The sequence below is a fragment of the Malaya genurostris genome, chromosome 3, assembly GCF_030247185.1.
Source record: "Malaya genurostris strain Urasoe2022 chromosome 3, Malgen_1.1, whole genome shotgun sequence".
Classification (NCBI taxonomy): domain Eukaryota; kingdom Metazoa; phylum Arthropoda; class Insecta; order Diptera; family Culicidae; genus Malaya; species Malaya genurostris.
The window spans coordinates 265103058-265115559 of NC_080572.1; the positions used below are offsets into that span (position 1 = coordinate 265103058).

Below are 12502 nucleotides of genomic sequence, written 5' to 3' on the forward strand. Positions count from 1 at the left end.
GGGTCAATGACTGTGAACAGAAGAACTACCGTTCTAAAGAATAGAACTATTGGTCATTCTTTCTTTCAAAAGAACTAGTTCGTTTGAACCGTTCGCAAACGAATTGCCCATCTCTAATCCCTAATGACAGGTTCGCCTTTTATAGCTCACTGTATCACTAAGTAAACGATCTTTGCCGATTAAAATGTATTAGTATATTTTTGTAGGGTTCGCCCGACGACACGACCTGCCACTCGTCTATCCAAACTGTATCGTAAATTTAACTACCCCTCAGTAACTGGTAATGTCAAAACGAAATCGTTTGAAAAATTATTGAAACTGGCAGCACAAATTGATAAGTTATTGATTTTGAATAACAGTGACCATAACCTTGGTTACTGCATATTGAGGACTTAAGAAATGTAAACAAACCCAATTGCAAAAGGATATTTCATAACGGAAAATGAAAACGGATCAACGGCTGTCTCGAGTGGATCGTTTGTGCAGTAAGTTGCAAGTTCTTGAAATGATCGAATGTACAGCCTTGAAAAACTTGGACTTACTAAGGAAAGTCGTTTTGTTTTATTCGTCACCATATTTATCATTCTCCTCAGATTAATTCATGTATTTGTATGAAATAAATTTAGTGAATGAATTACGAGTTCTTGCTTTCAATTTTTATTTCTTTCAATTTCTTCGTCATTGTATTGAAATATGTTAATTTTAGAAAAACGAAAATACACTGTAGATTAGGATTTGTGTTGCAGCAAAATGACGACCCTCAAATACGTCACAATTTTGAGAAAAAAATATTCAATGCTCCACGTGAGCAGCAGCGACATTCGGAAACCATACACTTCACATGGAAAAGCCTTATTGGGCATATATCTTAGAAAGTGGCGTTGGGGGCACAAAATTTTAATTATTTGAACTATTCCACAACTTCCTCAAAATGTTTATTTATGCGGGGCTCCTTGGTAACTTGTTTATAGCAACTCAAACAGTGTTGCTCGTGAACAATATTTTTATCATTATCAAGGGGTCGCTATATTTGTGATAACTTGCGGTAAATCGCTCACAGACACTTTTTAGTTCGATTTTTCTTTGAAGTGCCTGGTCGTGTCGTCGGTTCGCCCTTCTTTGAAGTATAGTTTAAAAATTCATCTATTAGAACTTAATGAAATAATTGAAAATCGTGCTAGGGCCTAGGGCCACGAAAAGTGTCATTACTAAAAAGTAATATCATTTTAAATGAACGTGTAAGGGCAGTAATGATGAATTCTCCATAAAAATTTAGAATGTAATTACTTAGTAATCAGTCAAAATGACATTAATAATTCTCGGGCCACTATAGGAATATATCGTATAAAATATGTAACGTAAGATTTTCAGGTCCCTCCCGTTGTACGCATCCCTTTTAATAGTAACGGTCGGCACGCAGCCATAACGTTCTGTTTCCTTTTTCTCTTTCTCTATTTTATCTGCTTTATAAAGAGTGAGTGGGCACAATGCCGTGTTGAACGCGTGCAACGTATTTTCAATGAGCAGCCGCCGCATGCATGACTCATGACAGTTATTTGCTGTTTCTCTCCAAAGTTGCCAGGATTTTTTTTGATTTCTTTAAATATCGATTATTATTAATTCAATTCGGTTTTTCTATTTCAGCTTGTGCATGTATGACGAATTGTGCTAGAAGTTTTTTACTGTTCACTAAAATGAACTCCATTCACCATTTTCGGGGACAAGTGTATTGTGCAGATTCGAGATAAAATTTTGCGCCTAACACAGATTTTTGGAAAAATGTACTGGTAACTCTGCTTCACTCTCCCGTTCGCACACCATCAAAGGAAACCGAAAGCAAAGTGCAGTTCAACGGCAAAAGAAAAGCAGACGCTCTCCGTTCGCTCAATCATTCAGTCCAGATTCACTTGTTCCGCGATTTGGTTGTGTTTTGGTGCTGCTAACAGTAGAGAGCAAAAATCGCGTGATTAATCCGGCGAACCCAAATGGGAAAGTGTGTGTGTATGCCGTAATAGTAAGAAGATATTTTTAGCCTGATTTTTTGCAATTTCAAAGTTGATTCTTGTTTGCGAATTGTGCTGATTGATTTCGATTGCAATATGATTGGCAAGCAGCTCGAATCGTGAAACTGTCATCATAAGTGCAAAATAAAAGGTGTGCGATTGTTGAATAGTGCAGTGACAAAATAGCGAAAGTCGGCATCGGTAGATAAAAAATATCTCAAGTTGCTTAATTCAAGTGTTTTATGAAGGAGAAGCAACGTAGGAACAAAATATTTTTTTTTGTGAGCAAGCGAAAGCAAGAAAATCGTACGATTCTCTTGCCACATAAACACACATTTTTGCGAGATTCTTTCTCGCTCGCTCTTTCGTGATATCACCGAAGTGAAAAGAGAGAGACGGTAGTTTTGACGGAACTTTTGCCATTGTTTACAGTCGATATCGGTTTGAATTCCGACAAAACCAACGATAGTCGCTTGTGCACCGTGAATGCCTACCAGTCAAGGTTACCGGAAGGTAGCGACGGAACCGGTCGATCCGGAACCAGCATTAAACGAAACACGTATCGCTACAGGCTCCGAAGAAATGCCCAACTCACAGCAGACCGTAACCGGAAATCCAGCCGGGAAGATACCAACCACAAACTCCCAGCAGCGACTAGTGCAGGCCGATTCCGACAGTGTCACGTCCTCACTGGACGAGACGGATCCGGAGGGCCCACCGAATCCCAAACAGCATCACCGACATCATCACCAACATCACGAAAGTAACACCACGGTTGATGACGATGGATCGGAAACGATTCCCAGCGGGATTAGTTCCGTGTCCAGGACGGCATGGTTCACGGTCGTGGTGCTGTGTTTCGTCAACCTTATCAATTACATGGATCGGTTTACGATTGCCGGTAAGTGGCTTTTGAATTGAATGAGTCCGGGATCAGTTGAAAAGTGTAACAACAATGATTAACCCTTATGTAGATTCGGGATTATAAAGGTGCAACTTGTTGATTGCTTGTTTTTTTGTTATTGATGGTTATAAGTTTGTAAGGCGAATGCCGCGTGATTTGCTTGAATGCTTTTATAAATAGCTGATCAGTTAGGTTGTTTTGTTGTAGTCTTATTTTGCTGTAGGTGTAAGGGAGGCCAGCCAAATAACATTTTGATTCTATTTTCGAATTTCTTGTGCAAGCATACACATTTGCAAAATGTTTTGGGTTTCACGCATTGAGAGACAGCACTTTTAATTATTCGAACCAATGCAGTCATTCAAAGTTTGTCTTAATCAAAAGTCCAAGATATCAAGAATCTTATACGATAGGAATTTTTGTAATTTTTAAAATTATCATACTTAAGTTTGTTTAGCGGTTCTTGGTAAACTTGATAGACGAAGACGAAACGTTGAAAATAGATGTTTCGATTGGGTTTTATCAAAACATTATTCTTATCGTCAATCAAGTCAGCAAATCATATTGAAACTGAAACTACTTGAAGGGATCGCAGTATCAATTGTTTTATAGAACAATAATCATGGGACGTTGACGGTCAAACGATTCCGTGACGGTTTACTTATCTAAAAATCAGACCAGGCAACATAATCGCCTTCAAAAGTTATAAAATTTTCATTGTCATTGTCGACCTACCCGAAGTTTCGTATCTTCTGCGCGATGTAGACGGTATCTTATCATACAATACGCCACTAGTGTACGATTGCGTGCGTAGTGTATGCAGATAATTCCATTAGATAGGGTACTCTACGTGAAATGGGACAGCAAACGTAGTGCTCTCCGATCACAATCCACAATAGGAACTGTTACCGCACCGCTTCTTTGGGTTTCCTATTCATTCGGCATAAACTTTGTTTGTCATCCAAAGGCGTCATTGACACATTTTTCCGTTTCAGGCTAAAGCTACCGTGCGCTAAAATGTTAACAAATACAGTTTTGCATTCATACAGCAACAGCACTTCTACCACTCCCGTAGTTGCAGTCTGCTCGTTATTACTGTGAATGAAGTGATCGTGTGAGAGCGATGACGATATGTACTCCATTGAGAACTGAAGTTTCGCTTGTGAAGCCGCCCGAATGGATTAAAAAATTAAACTCTGCAAATTGCACTGGATGTCGCTTTTGGTAAAGGCAGCATTCATTCCGCTATGAAGCGCTTCCGTGTGCTGCGTACTCTCGCCGGGATGCAATTAAGACTTCAACCAACTATATTGGAGTTGTTTGTAGAAAATTTTTCTCAACAATGTCTCTTTTTACCCTTTCATCTGCTTGCTGAAAGTGTTGACTTACATACTGAAATGTTTCCTCGGAGGCTCGCTTTATCCGGCGACTGTATGCTTCCAAGTATCTCTCCAAGCAGTAAGTTTTTTTTGGGAAGAAAAGTTCTACAATTGAAGGGAGTTAATTATTTAACTTTCTACCATATTAAATCATATAACAACTGTGAGACTGGAGACGGATATGGATTGTACCGTGATTGTTGTACTTTGTTTGAAGTGTAAGACTCATACTTTTCAAAGAACTAGAATAAAAGTTATGACCAATTGCGCTCAACCAACAAAAAATACTGCCTAAATCAGCAAACGAAAGATGCATTATATAGATGAAAAGGTTTCTATTGCTGTGCGAATGAGCTTAATCGGACATATAGGACTGAAGATATGTCATTTTGAAATTTTGGGTTCACTTACGGCGTATTTTGAGGGGCGTAGTAATTCCCATTTAACAAGTTCGCAAAAAATCGCTCATGTAGGTCACATAAGACATGTCAAAGGAAACCAAATTCTAACTTCGTAACTGTACGTCGGACAATGATGTGTTATATGTACGAAATATAGAGAAAATGTATATCTATTCAACGGTGTAAGACTCATACATACTTAAATGAATATGAATTTCATCACTGGAAGGTAAACGAAGCGTGGGAGATGCGCATTGTTTTGTCTGAATCTGTTCTTAACAACATTTTTTCAGCCAATAAATCTGTATAAAATGTTCAAAACGACGAATGTGACAATGAGAGATTCACTTTGTTTACTTTCTCTTTCGATTATTGCGGAATATTCCTGCTTTTTTCGGTAATTTCTTCAGTGCAGATTCAAAGATGATAACTTTAGTTATTATTATCGGTAAATATTTGGAGTGAAGGATTGCTAAGAGTACCGCATACTAGTTAGTTAAAACTTGAGGCAATTGAATTGGGACAGAATCTTTATCTACTTACAGAATTCCACATACTACCGAATAATTCAAGAAGGGATGAATATCACACATTTATGCAAAGTATTTTGGGCTTTGTTTCGATTAAACAACTCTAAGAAAATAACTTTTAATTCAGCATCTTTTCGAGAATAAAAGTGTCTTTGTTCTAACCACACTGAGAAAGATCTTTTCGAGAGTAAATCTTGTTTTAAAGCCTTTCAGTTTAAGAGTGATTCCCTTGCGCGCACCCAGAATCCGAAGGAGGTTTCAGAACATGATGCTTTATTTTCATACGCATGGAAATATGCATATGATTTTTTTTATTTTTGTTTGGATAAAGTCGTAAATATGACGAATTTTACTTTAAATCACATTCGCAGTTGGCAGAATTTTCTCGGGATTGAATGAAACTTTTTGGACATGTGGACTTTGTACTAAAATGTCACATTGCATACTTTGTTTTTCTAGAATTGTTCTAGATGTAGGCTTTAAAAAGGGTAAAACTTCTATTGGCATATCTCTGGGATCTGTTACAAGCATTGTTCATTTGAAAATGTAAGAAAATTAATTTTCTTCTATGTGGTGTAATAATTTTTGATTTTATAAGATAATGTGTTGACAAATTTGGAAATCCGAAGTTTGTTTCGGTTCGTTTAAGGGTTATTTTGAACGCTGAAGGAAAAAAAGCTAACATATTTCTCATCATAATATCGCATATTTTTTTACGTTTGCGCATCTGTACGGTCCTTCAAGTGGAATTTCATAATGTTCGTGGCGAATAAAACCATTCAAAAATGATCAACATAGCATTTTCTCACATGCTGTAATCAGAACTGAAAATTTTTAATGTTTGAAACAGAATCTTATTTGTTGCAGAAATAACACAGGAAGGAAATGAATTCTCTGACACGAAAATTATAGAGGATATCCCTTACATTTTGATAGATAAACTTGCAATCATCATCCTCGCACACGTACGCCTCTACTTGTGAAGCACAACGTTAGATTTTCGCCTCTAATGGTGAAACACAACGTTATGGTTTTCACAAAATCTATAACATTTTGCTATGAAATTAATGAAAAACTTCCATGTAGAGTCCTGCACTGAGAAAATTAAAATAAATTTATAAAAAGAACTAAACTAAACTGAAAGTCATTATCATCCAAAAATTTCAATGAATATCAATTTGAGAGGATATTTCACAAAATACTGGTTGCACGACAGTTGCTAAAAGTGTCAATAATGGACAGGAAAATTTTTTAGTTAGAAACACTTTTTTAACTAAAACTACCTAAAACTGCCATCGCTGGATCGATGTTCTAAAATTCTAAATTCAAATTAAAGGGCTCAGAATCCCAACTCAAATTCCTGAATTGAATATTGAATCCGACTTCCGGTTACTTTATTAGAACTCTCTTCTCACTCATAGGTTTGAGATACAAAGGAAGATTGATTTTGTTTGTTTTATTACAACCTGAATGGGAGCTTTCTGTTTTCCTCAAAAAAATACGTAAAACGAATGATCCACCAACGTCATCGAATGACGCAGCTCGTTTGGTAGACCGTGTTTACTGTAAACGATGCCTCGTCTTTAGTGTCGTTTTTTTGTTCGGTTGAAATGTATTATTTCGACAGTGAGCTGAAGCTGAAGGGTACTCGTTAGTTTCTATGAAAGAACAAAATTTTCTAATGACTGGTTGAAGACGATTTGTTTGAAATAAGTACAGTCGTCGAGTGTGTATCATACTCAACGCTCCGATGTTGAAGTTATTTACCTTCATGTGCAGCAGCACACACTCAACTGTTGAAATATCCCGGATGCTAGAAAGGGATTCGTTTGAGTTGGGTTGGGTTGGGGGTTCGTAACCACTGTTTAGTTTAGGGAAGTGGCATAGTGTCGTTGATATGATGCCGTTACCTGATGCACAGCAGATCTGAGTTCGATTGTGATTCCTTGCATAGCCTTAGCAAAACCCACAATTCGTAATCCATTACATAAGACAGTAGAAAATATTCATGTACGATGTAAATCAGGAATACCAGCTGTTGCATTGCTGCTGTTTGATGAGTTCACGGATCCGTGAAAGTGTCAACAGTACTATCACGCTTGGTATCCTTCAAAAGTGCAAGGGAATCGTTTGTAGTTTCTCTTGGTTACACCGACCTGTAATTCAGTTCTTGCGAAACCTTTGTGCCAACTGACTTTGATGATTCTGATAAAGCACTGTCGACGTAGCATGGACTGCCGTTGGACGCTGTGTACTGGATTTATTCTTGCAACAATAAGCAACACGCCGGTATGGAGAAAGTTAGGAAAGTTTTTATTTCTATCAGTTGCTGTCTTGTGTGTTCATACTGACCGTGCAACTCATCTAGTGAGTTTTAATTACTCTTCTGATGAGTTTGTGATACTAAAAAAGTGCACTTTTTCTATATTGTACAACAAGTTCCATTTAATTTTTCCGTTCTTACGAATAACAACTGTGCAACTTGTCTAATATTTTGATGAATATCGTTTGTTCAATATTCATTTGAGCGAAATTGAATTTGCAACTCTTTTAACTGCGCATAAATGTATAGGAGATAGCAGGGTCATTATCAATCGATTTATATGAAATTTTTTTCATGGTATTAATTTTAATTTTATCTAATTCCTTATCAGCAGTCAAGCCGATCAGATAGATTTTGTGGTCTCTGTTACCATCAACTTTAGACTGCAAGAGTTTTTTATTCACAAAACTATATTGGTTTTCCCATATTTTTGAGTAATACCAAGCAGGTAAATAAACTTTCTGGGACTTTGATTTTGATATCGTACGCATCGTTCGTTTTGTGTCTTTTTCTTTCACCGTACCACCACGTATCGGTGTTAGGGGCTGGGGTCCACAAGGAGATTGATAGTACCTATTAGCTCTCTCCGGACAGTACCGGCCAAGATGCCGTGTGGAATCCGGTGGAAAAAAATGAACCAAGAATAGATCCACTGGAACCAAGCTTCCATGTCGTAAAAGGCGATAATTGCAGGAGTTTCTTTTTCCTTTCAGTTATCAGATATTTTCAACGTTTCACTTCTGATTACTCTATTTTACTAAATTATCTCTTCATTCAACCTATCAATTTCCGTCTATCTTCGGAGAAAATTTTTATTTAGAATGTTTTCTTCTTCCATGTTATTGATTGTCTTTCAGAATTATAAATTGAATGGTAGAAATCAGCTATTGCGCAAATCCGTTGATATTACAAAGTTAATAACAGATAATATATTTCGGTATACAAAATGCATAGTAAAGAAATATTTGATATTAATATTTAAAACAATAAATTTATATTTTTTTCGGTAGCCGGCTGCCCAGATCAACCAATATAACAAATTATTAATTTTAATAAATAATTACGATAATAAATCGGAAATAATAAAGACGCGTGTGAAATCAGTTGACCCTTATTTGGTTATTTAAAATGATTTTATAACAACTGTTTAGAATATGTCAATGCAATGAATCAACTATTTTTTCTTAATCCTGTTCACTCGTTTATTTTGTATCACGTTATTTCAATTATAAAAAATAGGGAAATGTTTATTCTTAACGCTGTAATATTGCAGTTTTTCTTCAGTTTCCTCGAATAAAAACTGTGAATCGCATCCCGGGACTTTAATATAGGATATTGTTGAAACGTCACTCGGGAAGTCAGTGAGTTTAGTGGTGCATCCGAGCATCTTGAAACCGGAACATACTGAGTCGCGCGCGAATAATACCAATACTGAAATTTTTACTAACAAATATCCTTCTCCCGTGACACTTGTGGAGTGCGCAGTAGTATATACGGCCTCTAGTAACAACAAGTGTTGGAAGGATGATTTACCAGTCCCAGGTCGGATCTTCTAGAAACTCCCTGTACAATTTCAGCTAATCCCGATCAGTAACGGAGTAGCAACCAGGGGTGGTCGCTCAAGCTCAAGCTCAATCTCACCGTACCACCACGTATCGGTGTTCATATTGTCATACTATGTGACGATTTGAAAACTTTGACACTCATCGCCCTATAGCTTCGGAACCGAAGGTCGGATCCGGATGAAATTTCACAGCAGCTTTAACGATAATATGACCTTTAGTTCAAATCAAGATTTGTGAAATTCGGTTCAAGCGTTGCAGTTAGCCAGATAGTTTTATGGGATTAGTACAAGGTTTTTGGCCTTCGTTCGTGAAAATATACTAATGAAATTAGTAATTTTCCACTTATCACGCTTCAGTTCTGGAACCGAAAGTCGGATCCAGATAAAATGTTTTATAATTTTTAGGAAACTATAAGACCTTTCATTTGAATCTTAGTTTGTGAAAATTGGTTGAGCTGTTTCCGAGAAAATTGAGTGCAAAATTTTTCTCGAATTTTCACATATTACCATGTAACTCCAGAACCGGAAGTAGGATCTAACTGAAATTCAGGAATTCCGTATGTGACCTTTCCGTGAGATCTTTCATTTGAATCTAAGTTTGTCAAAATCGGTTCAGCCATCTCCGAGAAAACCTAGTGAGATTTGACACATACACACACATACATTGCTCAGCTCGATGAACTGAGTCGAATGGTATATGACGGTTTTTCAAGTGATTGCATAACCTTTCTAACAGTTCGGCTGAAAAGTTCGTATCGTTTAATAGAAACACACATTTTTTTGCCAAAATTCGTTTTTATTATTCAACATAATTTCCATCAGAGGCGATACAGCGATTATAGCGATCTTCAAACTTTTCGATACCATTTTTGTAGTACGATTTGTCCTTTGCCTCAAAATAGGTCTCAGTTTCAGCGATGACCTCTTCATTGCTTCTAAATTTTTTACCAGCGAGCATTCTCTTGAGGTCTGAGAACGGGAAAAAGTCACTGGGGGCCAAATCTGGAGAATACGGTGGATGAGGGAGAAATTCGAAGCCCAATTCGTTCAATTTTAGCATGGTTTTCATCGACTTGTGACACGGTGCATTGTCTTGATGAAACAAAACTTTTTTCTTCTTCAAATGAGGCCGTTTTTTTTTAAATTTCGTCCTTCAAACGCTCTAATAACGCTATATAATAGTCACTGTTGATGGTTTTTCCCTTTTCAAGGTAGTCGATGAAAATTATACCATGCGAATCCCAAAATACAGACACCATAACCTTACCGGCCGATTGTTGGGTTCGGTTCATCGAGTGCAGTCCACTCAGCTGACTGTCAATTGGACTCCGGAGTGAAGTGATGGAGCCATGTTTCGTCCATTGTTATATATCGACGAAAAAAATCGGTTTTATTTCGATATAACAGCTCCAAACACTGCTCAGAATCATCAATTCGTTGTTGTTTTTGATCGATTGTGAGCTCACGCGGCACTTTTTTTTCACAATAACAAAAGTAGCTTCACTCAAAATGCAATATCTCACAAACTAATAATCAGAAGGCTGTCAAATTTCTACACGTATCTTTTGAAGGTTGGTACTAACTGAAAATGGTATGGATTTAATTCTAGTGGCGCCCTCTCATAGAAACGATACGAACTTTTCAGCCGATCTATTATATGAGACAGGCAAAGCAGTGAATAATGTTTTCATATATGATGTGTTTAATAATCATTAAAATGATAATAAAAAATCATTAATGAAAATCCAACCACAAAGCATGTTTTTATGAAGCTATTTAATTTTTCCTATTCAGCTTTAATATCATACACAGAAGCAAGAGGAGTGAAGGATTTCGCAGCGGCTATTGAAACGTGCCATTTAAATGTTGCGTCCGCTGTGTACTCGATACAAGCAATGTCCCGCGCTCCTGTTACTTCAATAAATCAAATTCATACAAAAAAGCGTTAAAGTGCATTCATGCAAAATAGCGAAGTAGTGCACGATAATAAATCAACCAGCTGGAATTAAAACAAAATGGAGTGGAACGAGCTTTGTTGGCGATGCCAGATCGTGCGCGTTGGATTTCCGTATTCCATCTAGTATCAGGGTGGTGATAGAAGAAAAACAATCAGTATAAATCCGTATAATTTATTGATTACATGTTTTTGTTTTTCTCATAAAGAAAGGTTATGCAATCATTGTGAAAATCGATTTTTGAACTGAGGCTTGGAGGGCCGAGTATCATTTACCATTCGACTCAGTTCATCGAATACGCAAAATGTCTGTGTGTGTATGTATGTAAATTTTTTGCACTCATTTTTCTCGGAGATGGCTGAACCGGTTTTCATTCAGATGAAAGATTTAGATTCAATTGGAAGGTCTCATAGTCTCATACAAAGTTACTGACTTCTATTTGAATCCGACTGTTAGTTCCGGAATTACAGTGTGATTTGGGCAAAAAATAAAAATAAATGCACTAACTTTTCTCAGAGACGGCTGAATCGATTTTCACAAATTAGATTGAAATAAAAATTGTCTAATACAGAGGTTCTTGAATTTTTTTTGGATCCGACTTCCGGTTACGTAAAATTGTAAAATTTCCAATTTCAAATTACTTCCTCACTTTTCTCGTAGATGGCGTGGTCAATTTCAACAAACTTAGACTCAAAAGAAAGGTCTCATGGTCCTATACAAAACTCCCGAATTTTATCCGAGTTCGACTTCGGGTCTCGAATTACAGGAAAATGTCAAACAGTTATACAGAGCGGTAATGCAAAACACGAAAATGTATTTCAAAATAGGGCTCAAATCAATTCCAATCGTAGGCCAACCGACAAGTTGACGGCCGAATGGACTTTGGTTATACCACAAATTGTTCACAAACTCTGAAATCGAACTCACTTTTCTCAGCGATGGCTTGTCCTATTTTCGCAAAATTATTAAATTCAAATGAAAGATCTTATGATTTCATGCGAATTTTCTGCATTTTATCCTAATCCGACTTCCGGTTCCGAATTTCCATGTAAAACACCCCATACTTATATATCATGGTACGGAAGAAGAAAACATAATACCGCCCCTACGAACGAAGCACACAGCGTGCTGTGTTCAATTTCGTACACGCGGTAAAGAAAACGAAAACCGACACCGAAACTCGGAATAGAAAAAAAAAAAAAAAACAAGCGAGAAACTGAGATTGAGACAAATCATAAGCTACTTTAAAGGAAATGTGGCTGTTGCGCAGAAAATTTTCGGATTCTCCACAATGGAAGCATAAAAAACTCTAAACTGGTCTCAAAACTTCTCCGATCGGTAGTCATTGTCAGTAGGCGGCCAAAGCTTTCCTGGTTCCTGGTCTTTTCTCGATTTCGATTATACCGGTTCTCTAATTCTGGTTTTGGAAGTACCGGTAATAGTTTT

The 12502-nt window shown here is 37.0% G+C and overlaps 1 protein-coding gene across 3 annotated transcripts in view; it reads left to right on the forward strand.

The window, feature by feature from the left end:
* The first annotated feature begins 1867 nt into the window (after positions 1-1867).
* LOC131434667 (protein spinster) overlaps positions 1868-12502 on the forward strand; it is a 76440-nt gene continuing 65805 nt past the window's right edge. The window contains exon 1 of one of the 3 annotated variants that reach the window (XM_058601638.1): positions 1868-2904. In XM_058601638.1, the coding sequence (XP_058457621.1) occupies positions 2490-2904 (415 nt within the window). In that variant the 5' untranslated portion in view covers positions 1868-2489. The remainder of the gene's footprint in view (positions 2905-12502) is intronic. The other 2 variants (XM_058601637.1, XM_058601639.1) reach the window with 2 other exon arrangements.